The sequence below is a fragment of the Miniopterus schreibersii genome, assembly GCF_964146895.1.
Source record: "Miniopterus schreibersii genome assembly, chromosome: 9".
Taxonomy (NCBI): Eukaryota; Metazoa; Chordata; class Mammalia; order Chiroptera; family Miniopteridae; genus Miniopterus; species Miniopterus schreibersii.
Window position 1 is genome coordinate 73,427,049 of NC_138118.1, and position 17,886 is coordinate 73,444,934.

General features: G+C 38.3%; 1 protein-coding gene across 7 annotated transcripts in view; it reads left to right on the top strand.

The window, feature by feature from the left end:
* Window positions 1–17,886, top strand: part of PALS2 (protein associated with LIN7 2, MAGUK p55 family member) — a 62,310-nt gene that overhangs the window by 41,638 nt on the left and 2,786 nt on the right. For 5 of the 7 annotated variants that reach the window (XM_081146892.1, XM_081146888.1, XM_081146893.1 and 2 more), the window contains 6 exons: window positions 235–334; window positions 656–724; window positions 2,223–2,384; window positions 6,828–7,030; window positions 8,262–8,390; window positions 13,866–14,816. In XM_081146892.1, the coding sequence (XP_081003018.1) occupies window positions 235–334; window positions 656–724; window positions 2,223–2,384; window positions 6,828–7,030; window positions 8,262–8,390; window positions 13,866–14,042 (840 nt within the window). In that variant the 3' untranslated portion in view covers window positions 14,043–14,816. Of the gene's footprint in view, window positions 1–234; window positions 335–655; window positions 725–2,222; window positions 2,385–6,827; window positions 7,031–8,261; window positions 8,391–13,865; window positions 14,817–17,886 lie in introns of those variants that run through there. The other 2 variants (XM_081146890.1, XM_081146891.1) reach the window with 2 other exon arrangements.

The window sequence follows — 17,886 nt, forward strand, 5'->3', positions numbered from 1 at the left end:
TTGTATTTCATTCCCCAAATTTTCCTACCAGGTGGTGGGTGGGTTGATTAGGTGCCACTTGATTCCTCAGGCTAAAGTGTTTAAATAACCCGACAGTGCCCTGGATTTAAGTCTTAAGGTCAGTTTTTAAGAGCAAATGTGGTATTTTTTTACGTACTACTGCTTGTTCTACTTTTGAGAATATCGCCTCAACGTTTGGTCACTGAGATGTCCAACTCGTTAATTTGATTCTAGGCTAGCCATGTAAAAGCGGGAGGAAGCGCGGGTCTCATTCCAAGCCAGTTCCTGGAGGAGAAGAGAAAGGCATTTGTTAGAAGAGACTGGGACACTGCAGGTGATGAGCTCCACCCAATGATGTCCTTTGTGGATCCTTTCTTTGCCTTGTTTATCTGAACTAGCAAGTGAATTTATTTACTGTCTATCTAGAATTAACCCCTCCCATCTGCTTCATTGTATCTCTCTCAAAAGTAAACTTTGTGGTCCCTTTCTGCCACCTGCTGGTATGGTACCAGAATTCAGTGGCTCAGCTGTCCCCTTCTGCCTTGTAGGATGCAACACTGGGGAGACGATTCTCCCACCCCTGTCGAACGCCACGGGGCAAGTTTATTATATTTTGACGTACTGTTTAAGTTATATTTATCTTTTCACCCTTCAGGCCCTTTTTGTGGAACCATAAGTAGCAAGAAAAAGAAAAAGATGATGTATCTCACAACCAGAAATGCAGGTGTGTTTGCAATACTCTTTGAGAAATCTAAGTGAAATAGCTTTATATTGTTAATCAGTGTCACGTAAAGTCTAGGTGTACACTTTTCAGTGAATGTAATTCAGATCAGTACCCAATTCAAGGGGTTGGCATGTGAACACATGGTACAATTTAATATAAAGACATTACTTAAATCCTGATGTTATGTATGCTTATACTATGACCAGTGTGCTTTATGAGTATAGTTTACAATACAGTGAATTGCTTAGGATGCTTGTATTAATAAAAGAACAATGCTACAATTGAAACTATTTGTTCAGAGAACAAATGAACTTTGGCGGTCATTTATGTGTCATTTCTAATGAGCAAAATGCCTTTATGAAGGTATTAATAGTGTTATGATTCAACCATAACATTGTCCGTGATATTTTTGGGAAAATAGTACTGACCAAATAAATCTTAGTCTGATCCAGTAGGATTCTTTCTTAAGTCTTTTAGACTTCAGGAAAGATAAATATTACCACTACCATAGTTACTCTTTAACGTTGTAGAGTGCAGCTCTGGGGGCTTACTCAGTGGATTGTCCATTGTAAAGTACTTTCTTGACTTTAGAGCTGCCTCTACTGGTGGGTGATAAACTAAATATCATACTATACAGGAAATAATGTAATATATTGTAACTGTAATAATGAGAAAATGGGCCCTCCCTTCATCTTGGTTACATCTACTGTGGAGAAAGGTGCTGTTAAAATCACTGAAGGAGGAAGCGTTACTATAACAGATGGAAGTTACAGCCACAGTAACGGCAAAATAATATTTCAGACTCAGCCTTATTACTCGTTAAATATGTGTTCTTAAAGCGTTCTTGCAGAACAGAAAATTTGTAATTTTACCATGGACTAGGATTTTGGAATGCATTTCCACTGAAAATAATTTGGATCCTATATTTTATTTTATACATGTTTTCAGAATCTTAATATTTAAATGTCAGCATGTTGTCTATGTGCATTTTATAATCAAATGGGTATTTGCCGAGTCTCCAAGATAGCATTTATTCTTTATGTCCCTGGAAGGGTGTGCTCATTCTACAAGGACTTATTTAAGCAGCCACGCCAGATATACTGCTGTCCTCTGTGTTTGATACTCACTTTTTAGCTGGATAAATTATACAGCCTATTCGTCACTGGATTATTTATCTTAAAGGAATTATTTCTACTCATGAATCAATAAGAAAAAGGTTTTATGGATGGAGTATCTGGTACGGATAAAACACAGGCATTTTTCTAACTGGGCTAGACACATTTTTAAGAACAAATGGATGGCGGCAGATGTTTAAATCAAAATATAAAATAATTTCTTGTACTTTACCAAATTGAGAAAAACAAATCTGTACTGAGTACAGTTCACCTAACATGTAACTACCATGGCAGCTCGGTCACTACTGAACAGAGTAGCAGAGGTTTCTCATCTGTGCGAAAGACAGCCGAGTGTGATATTGTCCGTTTCCTTTCACGTGTAGAGTTCGACCGTCATGAAATCCAGATCTATGAGGAGGTAGCCAAAATGCCCCCCTTCCAGAGAAGGACGTTAGTATTAATAGGCGCTCAAGGTGTGGGGCGAAGAAGCCTGAAAAACAGGTTCATCGTGTTGAATCCCACCCGGTTTGGAACCACGGTGCCGTGTAAGTTGTGTGTGCTCTTCTCTGTTTAATTGGCAAGAAAATGTAGTGGGGGCAGTTTATTATCATCTTTAGTCCCAGATAATTTTTTATTTTGTCAGTGGAAACAACAAATAGGCGCTATTGACAGGTACTTGAAAGAGCACTGTTGCTGTCAGCCTGGTGGCAGTCGCTTCTCCAAACTCTTTAGTCCAGAAATGTTCGTTAAATACAAGTATTGGGGGTTGTGGCAGAATCAGCATTAACTTTGTATTTTCTTGTACATCTGATGTCGATCTGAAAAGTTGTCTTTTTCACCCTATTTTGGTATAAAGGAAAGGGAGAGACCTGGATCCTCCGTCACTTCCCAGTGTGGCAGTTCCTCTGTTAGTTTATGTGAGCCTGCAAGGCCATAAGCCTAATTTTTGAGAGCACAGCGAGAGTGATTCCTCTTCCAGAGCAGGCAGCATTAAATAAGGCCACAGAGATTGATCTGTAAAATAAACTGATACTGACAGGAAGTATAACCATTAAGTGAACCAAACACTCATTTTATGACTTTCGCGTGCTTTCCTATTTGTGTATTTACACGGGAAGTTCAGCAATGATGTCAGAAGTATGCTTGATGAGAATGGAATTGGATCAGGGAGTCAGATGATAGCACTGACTTATCAGAGGGACTCACATCTGTCTTTATTTTGAAGATCCATGAGCCTTTCCTTATGGGAACTTGCATGCTCTTTCCCCTGAGCAAGGCAGGAGACAGGCCAGTGTTGCCTCTGTAACTTCCCTTTCTGTGCAGCTATTGCTGAGCAAGCCCCTGTTGTGATTAACACAGTGTTTCTTTAGGTATATTAATGCCTGTAAGTCGTTCTGAGTCAAATCTCAGCCTAACGTCACTCCAGCTCTCTTTGAAGAATTTTAGAGTTTCTCTGCTTCCATCCAGTTTGTTTTGAGGTTCGAGTCTCAGGGAGTAATCTTATTGCCAAAGTTCTTAGGGGTTGGTTGCTGGGAGTAACCTTATCATTGGCCCCCATGTGCTATTTGTAATCTCTTCAGGGTAAGGCTTTGGGTTCCGTTGTAGGCACCGTAAATCACTAAACTCACACAGATCCCGGTCAAGTAGTTATTAAAACCTCACTGTGCTCAAGGTATTTTAAGTATTTGAAAGTATTTTATTTTTGTCAAATTAATGCACATCCAGTATTTTAATTGAGTAGTAGTTAAAGACATACGATGGAAAAAATAACCCCTCTTTTCCTCTACCCCCGCCTTGGACCTCCTTACCAGACACAGTGGCTCTTCTTTCCCTCTGCTGTTCCTCTGGTAGTCTTCGTATTTCATTGTCTGCACTCTGCTCTTTCTTGCCTTGTGCAGCGTGGGCCTCCCCTGCTGACTTCCTGACTGTCCTCCCAATAGAAAGATAGCTCTAGTTTCCGTTAATTCAGTTTTACTTCCCTGGACAGCCGCTCCCTCTTCCCCCACCCAGCAATCACTAGACGTCTTTTCTTCTCTCTGCCTTGATGGTATGTGTACAGTTTTGTTTTAAACCAAAGACTTACTTGTCTGTTAAGTTGTGTTTTCTCCTTGGAGGGCTCTGTCCCGGAACCTCGGTCTCTTAGCTTCAGCGAGCACGATACGCTCCCTATTCCGCCTGCCCCACTGTTGCCACAGGGATGTTTCTTCCCCTTTGTTGCCATCCTGGGTTGAAGCTGCTGTTCCTGGATCCCAGCTGCCTTCTTTCTTGGTTTATTGACTTCTTTTGCCCGGCACATCCTGTTGTGACTTCACAAGATGTGGTGTATGGGATGTAATTTCCACATCTTTGTATTTGAAGGTGTGTATTTTCTGCCCTGTATTTGAATGATTATTTAGCAGAGAGTAGAAATTCTAGATTGTAAAACTCAAAAGATGTTACTCTCTAATCCAGTTCTGTTAAGAAGTTTAGTGTCCCTCCTATTCTTGTTATTTCGTACATGACCTGATTTTTCTTTGACAGATATTCAGACTCTTTTGTTGTATTTTGTTGTTTTTCAGTATTTTGAAATTTAATAATGATGGGCCTTTGTGTGTGTATTTTTAAACTCATGCTGATGATTAGTGGGCTTCCTGTCACAATAAATTTGCTTATCTGGACATTTCACAGAAATGTAATTATGCAGCATGTGGAGTTTTGCAGTGGGCTTCTTTATTTAACATAAAGTTCTCAAGGTTCATCCAAGTTACAGCTGGTGTCAGTACTTCGTTTCTTTTTGTTGCTGATGATATTCCACTTTGTGGCTCCACCACATCGTGTGTATCTGTTCACCACCTGATGGACATTTGGGTGCTCTGTTTTTTGCTATAATGAATAATGTTGCTGTTAGCATCTGTGTACAGGTACTTACATGAACATGTATATTTTCTTATTTCTCAGGAACAGAATTGGTAGGTCCAGTGACTCTATGTTTAACCTTTTGAGAAGCTGCCACATTGTTCTCCACAGTGGCCCCATTTACACTCCCAGCAATGTATGAAGGTTCCATTTTTTTAAAATATAATTATTGCAGTGACATTGGTTAATAAAAGTATATAAGTTTCAAGTGTACAGTTCTATAACACATCATCTACGTATTGTATTGTGTGTTCACCACCCCAGATCAAGTCTCCTTCTGTCACTATTTTTGCCCCCTCTACCCTCTTCTATCTGCCCCCACCCCCTTTCCCTCTGGTAATCACCACACTCTTGTCTGTGTCTATGAGGGTTTTGTTGTCGTTTGTTTTTTGCTTAATCTCGTCACCTTTTTCACTCAGACCCTTAAACCCCGCCCCCCCCCCCCCCCCCCCGATAGCTTTCAATCTTTTCTCTATACCTGTCCCCTTTTCTGTTTTGTTTATTTTGTTCATTAGACTCCACATATGAGTGAGATAAATACGGTCCTTGTCTCTCTCTGACTGGCTTATTTCACTTAGCATAATGCTCTCCAGGTCCGTCACACAGTATTCCATGGTGCAAATGTCCCACAGCTTTGTTATCCACTCATCTACTGATGGGCACTGGGTCTGACTCCAAGCCTTGGCTGTTGTATAACGCTGCAGTGAACACAGGGGTGCATATATTCTTTTGAATTAGTGTTTTGGGCTTCTTCAGATACATTCCCAGAAGTGGAATTGCTGGGTCATAAGGCAGTTCCGTTTGTTATTTTTTGAGGAACCGCCATACTGCTTTCCACAGTGGCTGCACCAGTCTGCATGCCCACCAGCTGTGCGCCAACTAGGGTCCCCCTTTCTCCACACCCTCAGCAACAATTGTTTGTTGATTTATTGAGTTGAAGTTCATTTTGTTCTTATAAAAGTTTTCTTGGTATGTTATGTTTATTACAAGTAGTCAAAATACCATCAGCTTTTGATCTGGATTACTTTCTTATTTTAAGTGTATGTGTTTAATGGTTTCTTCAGATATTCTGCATATGTAAGTGCTTGATTAGAAGTTGAAAACTTTTTTATATCTGACCCAGCCAGGCTCAGATTACAGCTAAATTTGAAAGTCACACACACACTCTGTCTCTCCCCCCCCCCCCAAGCTAGTATCAACACATTGGTAGAGAGCATCTGACTCTGCACCTTTGCAACAGTTTGAAAGGTGATAATAGTCCATGCCTAGCATGGCCCACGTTGCAGAGGAGTTGTATGTCTCTGCAAGTATTTAGAGCTCTAAAATACCAGACAAAGAATCCCCTAAATTTTGACTTGGTCTATTTGTTCTCACATTCTCTCAGCAAGAATACATATGTTGGATCAGAATAGAGAAAGTCATAGACCTTAATAACTTTGAGGTGGCTAGTTCCACCACTAAAGCTCAAAATGTAACATCATTCATGGGTAAAACTTCAGAAAATTGATAATACCAACTAAGAATAGGAGAACTTTGCTCAGTTGCTAGGCACTCAATTAGGAAATGTTAAAGTGCAAAGACATGATATAATTAATATTCCTTAAGGAGAAGGGAAGTGCTGGTCAGTTGAAAAGATACCCACTTGCACCATACCTCACACTTACTAGGATCCACTATAATGAAAAATGTAAATGCAGGACTCTGCTTCCAGGTAATTATACTTTGAGTTTCAAACTTACTTTATCAAGCACATTTTTTGGATACAAATTGTATGTTGGGGACTGCCTTTTAAAACATTCTTATAAATCGGATCAGCAGACTGTTTTGCTCAAGGGCCACATGGTAAATGTTCTAGGCTCTGCAAATCTCTAGTCTTTGTTTCCATACTCCACCAGGATACAAGTGAAACCACAGGTGGTAAAAAGAATGAGCGTAGCTGTGGCCCAATAAAACTTTATTTACAAAAATGGGAAGTAGGCCAGATTTGTCCATAGATACTAAACGGAAAAATCTTAAGCTGCCCTGTTCATTTTAGTCTATTTTCTAATACCCCGCCTTCTCTTTGTGTAAATTCTCAACATTGTTTTATTTAGTTACCTCGCGGAAACCAAGGGAAGATGAAAAAGATGGCCAGGCGTATAAGTTCGTGTCACGGTCTGAGATGGAAGCAGATATTAAAGCTGGAAAGTATTTGGAACATGGGGAATATGAAGGAAATCTCTATGGAACCAAGATTGACTCTATTCTTGAAGTTGTCCAAACTGGGCGAACTTGCATTTTGGATGTCAACCCACAAGTAAGCTGCATGGATTCCAAAGCCATTTTTAAAATTTCATTTCCTGTGGAGTTTTTGTTTTGATTTGAGATTGTGAATGTAGCTCTTTCCCTCCATTACCTGTTGGTGATAGGGAACCTTATTATGAACCCACTGGTTAAATAAACCTCTGACCAATTAGCCAAGCACTAGAAACATGATAGACATTTAATATTTATTTACTTGCTCAAGTAATATGTAAATGCATACATTAGGAAATGTTAAATTTAAACTAGGCTGCAAACTAGACATGGGGATGTAAAGTACAGCATAGGAAATATAGTCAATAATATTGCAGTAACTGTTTGGTGCCACTTGGGTACTGGAAATATCAGGGGGAACACTTTGTAAAGTATATGATTGTCTAACCACTATGCTGTACACCTGAAATTAATACTAAATAATATTGAATGTCAACTATAACTGAAAGAATTTTTTAAATTAAAAATAAAAAGATTAAAAATTTGAAGTCACACCCCTTCCCACCCAACACACACACACACACTCACACACTCATTTCATTCTCATTCCATTCCATGTCTCTCTCACCAACCCCTTCGCACCCCTCTGCATTCAGCCCAACCTCACTCCCCTACTCAGACATAAATATTACTGAGTTTGGTGTGTATCTTTCTGTCTTTCCAGTGTGCCTTAAGTAAAAAAAAAATATATGTATATAACATATATATAATATATACACATATACATATCTATACTGCAATGGATTTTCTATTTTTGTTGATTCTTTTTACATAAATGGAAAAATTCTATAAGAATTCTTTAGCTTTGTTTCATTAAACAGTATTTCTCGAAGACCTTTTCCTGTCAGTTACTATAGTGCTATTCTTTGTAATTACTACATAGTATTTCATAATATAGATGTATATTAATTTATATAACCCCACTCCAGTTAATAGACACTGAAATTATTTCTAGCTTTTTCAATATTAACAGAATTCTACAATTAACATGGAAAACATTCACATCATTCTTGATGACTCAGAGTATGAGACAGGTCAGAACACAATTAATGGATCACTGTGTGAGGAAAGTACTGTATGGAATCAAAAGGATAGAAGTGGGGCAAGTGTTGAATTATATTCTTAACCCTTAGGAAGCGGGCAGATAGACTTTAATTACTTAGTAAAAATTAAAGGGTAACAGTACAGATTCTAATCCTTATAAGTTGGTGTGTAATTGTGCTTCTGCACAGGCCCTGAAGGTCCTGAGGACGTCTGAGTTCATGCCCTACGTTGTATTCATCGCTGCTCCAGAGCTAGAGACGCTGCGCGCCATGCACAAAGCTGTGGTGGACGCTGGCATCGCCACCAAGCTTTTGACGGTGAGCAGTTCTTTCTAAGTTAACAATGTTACTTCCTCCTACAATTTATCTTTTTCCCCCATTTTTTGAGCATGTTTAATTCTATATAATCATTTATGGAATAAATATGTAATGTGTTATAGAATAAAAATTTATTCACTAGATATAGTTAGGATTTGGAACAGTGTTGCTTTTACTTAAAAATGATTGTTCACTTTAAAACAAATGTTTACTCCCTCTATGCAAATGAAGTGGGCTGGTATTAACATATGCATATTAATCCAACCCCCTCATTTTACTAAGGAGGAAACAGGGCCCCAAAGCCATTTTTGTTTCTGTTACATGTTTTCTCTTGTCCTCTCTCTTCTTTTTTCATATTATGGAAATTTTAAAATATACACAACAGAGGGGAAAATGAACTTCCATGTGCCCGTCACCAGGCTGCAGTTACTCTCCTCACTTCCTTGCTTACTTTGAATTACTTTGAAGCAAATTTTTGATATATCAGCTATAAATATTTAGTATTTATCTCTAAAAGATAAAGGCTTTTCAAACATAACACTAACACCATTAACATGTAAAAAATTTAAGAGCAGCTTCTTAATATCATCACTATACCGTCTCTATTTGAATTTCCCCAAGATTTTATTTTATTTTTTTCAAATATATCTTTATTGATCTCAGAGAGAGGAGAGGGAGAGAGAGAGACAGAAACATCAATGATGAGAGAGTCATTGATCAAGCCCACAACCGGGCATGTGCCCTGACCAGGAATCGAACCCCAATCGCCTGGATCCCAGGTCGACGCTCAACCGCTGCGCCATGCCTGGCAGGGCTCCCCAAGATTTATAAATTTTTTTTTTACAGCTGCTTTGTTCAAATCAGGATCCGAATAAGGTCGACACATTGCATTTACCTAACATCTTCTAAATCTCCCCCACCCACAGCGTAACTGAGGTGTAATTGACCTACAATAAACTGTACAAATTGAAAGTGTACAACTTAAAACGGGGGCATATGTATAGACCTGTGAAGCCATCGCCGTCAGGGCAGGGGACATGTTCATCACCTCCAGATGCTTCCTCGGCCCCTTCACAGCCCCTCCCTCCTGCTGCTTCCACTCTTCCTACACTGTGGCCACTAAGCCTTGAATGAGGTAGTTTTAGTCCACTTTGCTTTCTTTCAGGTTGCTCCCTATCTATGCTTAACGTTCTGAATAGCTGCAATATAGTTACAATAAGCATTTTCATGGTGTTGTCTACCAACTCCAACATTTGTGTCAGTTTTGATTGACTGACTCTGCTCCTCAGGATGGGTCCTGTTTTCCTGCTTCTGTGTAATCCTGTTACTTTTTTATTGGATGCCAGGCATTTTGAGCTTTGTTCTGATGCAGTTTCTGGAACTAAGTTTGTTCCTTTCAGGTCTTGCTTTTGAAGTTTGTTAGGGAAGGCCAGAGCAGTTCTCACTCTAGGGGCATTTATTTTCCACTACTGAGGCAAGCCCATTGAGTACTCTCCCTCATGGCCTGTGCGTCCTGAGGTTTTCTGTTCTGCCTGGTGGGACTAGGTCCTGTTCCTGGCTCAGGATGAGTACGTCTCATTCATTCTGGTGGTTCTTTGGTGGCCTCGGGTAATGGTAGACACACACAGTTGGTGCTCGGCCACTTGCTGGAAGGGAACCTTTTGCAGGTCTTCGAAGATCTCTCTGCTCTGTGATTCTGTTTCATTCTGGTAGTCTGTCCTGCGAACTCTCGGTCTCCCTGGACTCGCAGCTCTGTCCCGACTTAGTCCGATAGGCTCCTTCTGGGCAATGCCTCGCTGTGGTGCAGCCCAGAAACTCCTTCAAGTCTGTGATTGGGGTGACCGTAGGGCTCACTTCCTTTGTTTCCTGTCTCTCTGGGATCTCTGGGATCTCTGTCTTCCACTGCCTGATGTACGATGTCTTAAACACTGTTATTCCACACATTTTGTCTCTTTTAGTTGCCAAGGGGGAGAGTTAGTCTGATTCCTGTTAGTGCATCTTAGCTGGCAGCAGACGTCCCTTTAGTCTCTTTTAATCTTAGATTCTCACTGCCTCCCTCCTCCCCTCTTTTAACTTTCTAGTTTAGCTGTTCAGAAATTTGTCATTTATCCTGTAGAGTGTTCCGTAGTCTGAGTTCTGTCCCCCATTGTGTCACTATTCAAGTAGGCCCTTGAGACCTTATTTTGTGAGGCCAATAGTCTCACATAGCTTCTTTGCTCTCTGGTATGACAAATGTTCCAGGCTCACCTTGAACATTTCCCATTCATTCCAAGCCAGCAATCACTATTCCTCCAAGAAGCTCTGGTTTGTTTTAGGGGTAAATGGTATTTGAAGACCATAACACCCAGGTTTACGTCGTCACAAGACTGATCGTTGTTTCTAGCTGCGCCTTTTGGATAGACAGAGTTAGGAAATGAGCTTTTCTTTGTGTATGTTTGAAGGAAACTACATTGTGAATTCATAGTGATATTTCCCAATCAAATTCAGGATTACAGGGTTTTTATTTAACCTCTGTTACATGTTTTAACTCCATTCTCCTATGCTGAGTGTCCCAGGTCTCAGAAACACTGGGAATGTGAGAACATTACATAGTTGCTCATTTGCTGTGCCCCACAGTGTACACCCAGTGGTCTGCTGATAAGTAGACCAGCAGTTACCGGGTTTGAGTGCTGTGAGTTGGGCTTTCTTCCTAGTTCCTTATCCTCGTGGTTTACACCACTAAGTACACACAGTTTAATCGCTGTGTTTCAAGGTAATTCGAATACTTCCTTTCTGTGTACTTGGCCCCATTATTACCCTTTTTGATGTTTAAATGGTCTTGTCTTTAGCTAATAGAAGCCTATCCAACTTGACTTTTGAGTCTTTTTAACACAACCCCAATAATCTTTGAGAATTCTCTGCTTCCTGGTGCGAAAAGCTATTCCAGGTTATCTTTACACATTTCTTGGCCCACACCTGAACAGCCATTTGAAAGCCCTAGTTCCTTTTAGAGGGAAATGGCATTTAGCAAGAACATAGGTGCTAACGGAGTGCGTGCAGCTTGATCACTGTTTCTTGGCCTTTTATGTGGCCAGAAGTGGGAAATACATTTTCCCCTTTTAGAAAACATGCAGGATTGGTTTAATGTGATAGTTGAAATACAAAGTTTTTATTATTTTTACTTCTTTGACTTTATGTGTCTTTTTTCCTCTTATGCTGAAAATGTTGGTTTCCTGATGACATTAACATAATTACTGTGTGTGTATACACACACACACTTTATATGACTTCTGGGTAACAATATCAGTATTAATATTAACAATATGATTATTGAAAAGTTTCAAGTTTTAGACTTTTTTCTAAATTGTTCTTAGGCTATATCCCAATCGGTATTATTTTCAAGTCACTGAGTTTCAGACATTTTTCTAAATTGTTCTCAGGATATATCCCACTGAGTATTATTTTAAAGTTGCTGAAATAGTTCCTTTGTGGTTAAGCCATCAACTTGAAACAGAGGTTTGTTTCATTTTGCATTTTATTTTTAGGTATTGCTCTTCATTTCATTTGAATTTAATTTTGTTACATAAATTTATACATTTTCATAGTTCTGAAGTAAATCTTAAAAACAAAAAAATCTCGTTTTCCTCCATTCTGTTCCCTCCCACCCACATGGGTAGCCATTTTCAATATTTTTTAGTATAAGCAAGTGTGTATGTGTACCCTCCCTCCCCCATTTCTTACATAAAGGGTAGCTGATTAGTTTGCCTGTATTTTCACTCACATATTCTGAGGATCACTCTTTAGCCCATAGAGAGAGATTCAGCTTTTTCTCCATCTGTATGGTATACTCCATTATTGTTACAAGATTATTATTGTCCATAAAACGGATTTTTTTTTTTAACAAGCCAGGTTGCTAATGACTATAATAGGTAAGAATAGTTTTCAAATTGAACTGTTGGCTGATAACAGATCTATAATAAAAGGTATTTTAGATTTTTCAAGCTTACTTAGAAATCTCAGTGAAAGTATTAACTAAAAAGTACTAGTGGCCTACTTGGGAACCCACTTCTCTTTCCTTTCCTTGCTATTAACTTACATACCTTTGTTATGCTGATGACTCCTAATTTATATACAGGTAACTCTGACCTCAGAGCTCTGACTTGCATAACCAATTCACCTGCTTGCTTTACATCCTGCTTGGATGACTCAGAGACGTCTTACACTTAACATGTACAAAGCAGGACATTTGCTTCCCCCCCCCCCCCCCAAAAAAAAAATCATGTTCTCTCCATCCCCGCTTCCCAGCTCTGCATCTTCTAAACCCACCCATTTACTCAGGCTAGAAACCCAAGAGCATCCTTGATTCATTCATTTTCCTCACTTTTCACATCCAGCCCATCAGCCAATCCTAATGATTTTACCACCAAAATACATATATTTCCTATCTGGGTCATTTCCATATCCTTTGCCACCATCGTAATCCAGAGATGTCTCCATTGCATCTAGGTCCTTCATGAACTATTCCATGTTCATCTCAACTTATTAACACCCCTCCCCCAAACCATCTGGTCTTCTCTCAGTGTCTTCAACACATCAGGTTGTTTCCCTCCTGGGTCCTACATTGCTGTTTCCTCCACCTGGAGTGCACTTTCTCCCACTTTGGTTCTCATTTTAAAAGTCATTTACTCAGTATCTTTGTAATCACTCTCTGAAGTAGATCTCTTAAAATGCTTTGTTCTTGGTTGTTTTCATTTATGGTACTTACTGCAACTTGCAAGTTTTTGTATTTATTTGCCCTTTATCTGTCTCCTCCACTATAGGGTAGGAACCCCTCTGTCTTATTCATTGTTATATCCATAAATAATAAGTCACAGTAGACACTTTCATAGAAACTCTATAAATATTTGAAGAACATGTAGAATTATTGTGAAATTGCAAAACACTTGTAGCTTAATGAAAAGCTTTACTTGTTCATGCAGAACCCATTACTTATTTATTCCCCCACATCATTCCAAAATAACTAGAAATATCTTATGAAACATAAATAATGCTAGCAAAAATAAATAAGGTAAAGTTAGCCTTCAAAATACACTTGTAAGGTTCTCTTTCTTAGATATAGGCAGCAAATTTGGCTTTGAGCTTGACAGCCACTAGAAATTGGGTTCCATGATTTAGAGCCCACAAGATAAAAATCTATTACCTTAGATTTCACCCTAAAATTATTGTCAGCAGCTTTTTAATTAGGAATCTTATCCTAATATCAGTGACACAGAAGATACAGGATACAAACATGAACGCAGCTGGAAAGGCGAGTACAGGAGCAGGTGGTAATGTCTTTTTTAACACTCTATATAGATGAGATTTTGAGAATTAATATCAGAATCACAATTTAATAATTGTCCAACCTACTTATTTCTTATGTTCACTTTGAGTTGGTATTTGAGCAAGTAAGTATACATTATAATAAAAACATTTCCTTTTAAAACTCTTCAACAGGACTCTGACTTGAAGAAAACAGTGGATGAAAGTGCCCGAATTCAGAGAGCTTACAACCACTATTTCGATTTGATCATTGTAAACGACAATCTGGACAAAGCCTTTGAGAAACTGCAAACTGCCATAGAGAAACTGAGAATGGAGCCGCAGTGGGTCCCCATCAGCTGGGTCTACTGATGATTCAATAAGGTTCACAATTAAAGTACAACTTTTAGAAAGTGACTACAGCAAATATGCCTTCTACTGAGAAAACGTGTGTGCAGGTAGAAGGCATCTGCCAAGTCCAGGCATTTTTACTGTGTAGATTGAAATACCAGTACACTATTCTGAATTTTTATAGACAATGTGGGCGGGAAGGTGTACTAAAATATAATTTATCTTAATTTTTCTAACTTTTTATGGACAATCTATTCATATCACATAAAGAAATGCGTTGAAGCATTTTGTAATATGTTTTGATTTAGTACCCTTGCCTTTTTCATCACAGGAATTTTCAACTCATTCATTTGAACATTGGTCTCACATTTCCACTGTGATAATGAATACTTGAAATAGTTTTGTAAAGTTGTCATTTAGTTCAGTATTTAACTAGTGATGGGTCTCTGATTGGGAGAAAATGGTAGTTATTGGCCTTCTTTCCTAATATAATTTCTTACAGAAGCAGAACTTCAGTATCAGTGCTACAGCAAGTCTACGACCATCCAAGTCTGACATCAGAAGTCTGCTCAAAGCTACATAGTTTTGTTATTTCAGAGATGTGTGGCTATCCATACTGATTTATATAGATAAACCAATATAGCGGTATATTTCCCCCTCCATTGATATAAATGAAGAGCAATACCTTGCACTCTCATTTGTTGCAAAGACAGGCTGATGTTAAGTTACCATGTACACAGCAAGCGAGGCCGGGCAGGCTCAGAGAGTGCCTTCAATAAACCTTACAGCAAAGTGACACCGTTGATTTATTTTCACAGGTAAAAATTTAACTGACAAAAATGACCGTACTTCTTCAAACAGGTTTTTACTAGGATGTGGTCAGCAAATGTATCATGCCTCTGCATATTTCTGTGATGCTTAAAAATGCCTCTCAGTGTGCCGTTTCGGAGGGGCTGTGAGCAATCAATGTGCTTTTTGAAGTATGATGTGATCATTAAGGTATTTGTGTTGAGAACCCAATGCACTGAATGATTTTTAAAACTTGGAAATAATGGTCAGCTGTTGTATCTATATATAACACATACATTATATAATATGTACATTGTATGTATTATATAATATATTATTAAATAATATTTTAATTTTTTTTACATTTCTGTAAGGAAATGCACTTCTTTGTTTAATGGTTGGGAAAAAAACAGTCCTCCTGTAGATGCATTAATATATACCGATTTCCAAATTGACCTCAGTTAATACCTTCCTTTAGGATTCTCGGATGGCGTAAATTCTTCCTGAAACGTATTCAGAGATGCAGCTCGTCATCCCACTAAGTCAGCCGTACTTTATATTGCTGCTAACTTCTCACATAAAAGTACTCACACTTAAAGGGTTGGGTGCTTAAGTATTGGTGGTTGTCTTTGTCTGGTGGTAGGCACCAGGCGCCTGGCTGCTGAATTTGTTTCCCATCACCAGGGCTGTCACATGGGGTGGCCACAGGGTGGCCATGGGAGGGCTGGAAGGGGGAGGACATGTGTGGTGATGAGTGGTGCGCACCCTTTGTTTTAAATCTTTTCACAGTGAAGTGAAACTCTCAAGTTGCTGTATTGTTAAATTGGAAATCCATAGGTATTTTTAATTTCAGAATTTCATATCCAGAACACAAACTCATCTTCTTTGTCCTAGGATAGGAAATTGGTGGAAAAACGGATCACATTCTTTTAATAACTTTGATAACTTTTAAACCACATGTATTTACATCACATTGTTGGCTTCTCAGAGCAGCGTGAATCCAAGCAGTGTCGAGGTGAGGTCCTATGACTTAGTGTTCCCACACACTGTACATTTTAAGAAAAATTTCATTTCCACATTCTCCTGTGTGCCTTCATCTGTGAATAGCTTTGGGATCCTTGTAGCAGCACAGTTTATCCACAAATTATTTCAGTCATGTTGGCAAAATAGAGACGACTTTTACATCATATGTATTTTTGGCTTTATCATATTATATAAAATGCATATTATTTAGAAAATAGTCTTACACGTAAAGGAGTTATTTCTATTATAAATGGTACTCATCACTACTCAGTTAATACACACTAGCTCCCTCCTGATATGAAATAAAACGATGCAGTTTAGTTCATTTCAGCCCAGAAGCCAGAGTTGAAGGGAATACATTTAGAAAAGTTCATATCTCAATAAAGAGTCATTGAACTTGAAACTCAAGTCCCATCTGAGTCTGCAGGAACCAGCAGAGCTCTGCAGGGCAAGGAGTCCCAGCAGCGCAGCAGTGAGAGTGGCCTGAGATGATTAGCTTTCCCAAGGAAAAGGTGGTTTCAAGTGATCTTGAACAATTGCTGATAGTTATGCTTATGTTTTTGGGAAACACAATGTGCCTGTCAGGACATTAATGCACCTGAGGGAGGATTCCTTGTGGGCAGGTGGGGGCACGACTATTTATATACAACTAAATATATTTTTTTCAGTTTCAAATGCACAGATATCCAGAGTTGATGACTCTGGTTAAGTAATTTAACTCTAACTACTGGAATGTATGTGATGTGCTATAAGTAGAATTTCACCTTTCTTTCAGCCATGACCTGATCGTGCAACCGCGATTTCTGTTTGATGCTTGGGTAGTGTCAGATATCCAGTACATCAGGGCTGGATTTACTCTGGCTAACTCTATACAGTTGCTGAATGCAGCTTACTGAAAACCATTATCATAAACCTAGTATGACTACAGCAAAAGTGGCCGGAACCTAGATTCTAGAATCTAGTAAAATTTATTTATAATTGCTTATAAGGATGAGTTTTCCTTAAAAGAACAAATTGGTTATTAATACAAATTTAGAAAATGCAGACTAGCAATAAAATACAATCATGGCATTACAGATTATGGCCAGATAGATACTAGCTGCTTTGACCATAATATCCCAATAACGGTAAAAGATGATCTTTACTTTAAAAATTTATTAAATTGGTACTTATTTTTATGTATAATAAGTGTCATGATCATGATGGGGGTTGATTTTCAAGATAGATAGCCATGGGGTTATTATTTTGAATTGGCAAACATTGAACATAAAAGTTTGAAAATTGGTCAAGGTAATGATCTGCTTAACATTGTGCTTTACAACTTTTGAAAAAAACACTCCATTTCCCAGAAATCACAGGCTAGACAGCCAATAATTTTATAGTAACTAACCTTTATACTAAATATGGAAAAAGCAATTCTGAAATTTTATGTATATAGATAGCAGGTCATTTTTTAAATGTTTGAGTCACCATATATATATATAATATATACAGTTATGTGTATAATATGTAAAATTCTCCCAAAATACATGAATAATAAAACTAAATATATTCACCCATGTAATTATAGCTAGTGTTCTTAAATTTTTAGTTACTTCCAAATTCTTATACATTCTGGAACTTTTTTCACATTGTTTGAAAGGGCTTTGGTCTTACCGTGAGTCAGGTACTGATCTTTTTGAAAAATAAATGAAGTATTGAGCCCATAAAATTAACATTACAACTTAATTTCCTTAAGGAAAAAGGAGAGCCCTAGATGGAAACCTCTTGGGAAATACTTATTTAAACCTTCTAACGAATTTATGACACAGTTCGGGCTTTGAGGTCATGGTACCTGCCTTCCTCTTGTTCCAAAGGATGTGCTGTGAGATCACAGTTCATGTAATAACATCTGTGATGTATTTTGAGTTCTTGGGACAAATTCAGTATTTTAAATGATACGACTATTATATATAGTACAAGTGAATATTATTCACATTGACCAATAATTTAGCACCGTATCAGTTTTTATGTAAATATACATTGTATACCTGAGGAAGATAGCAACTCTATA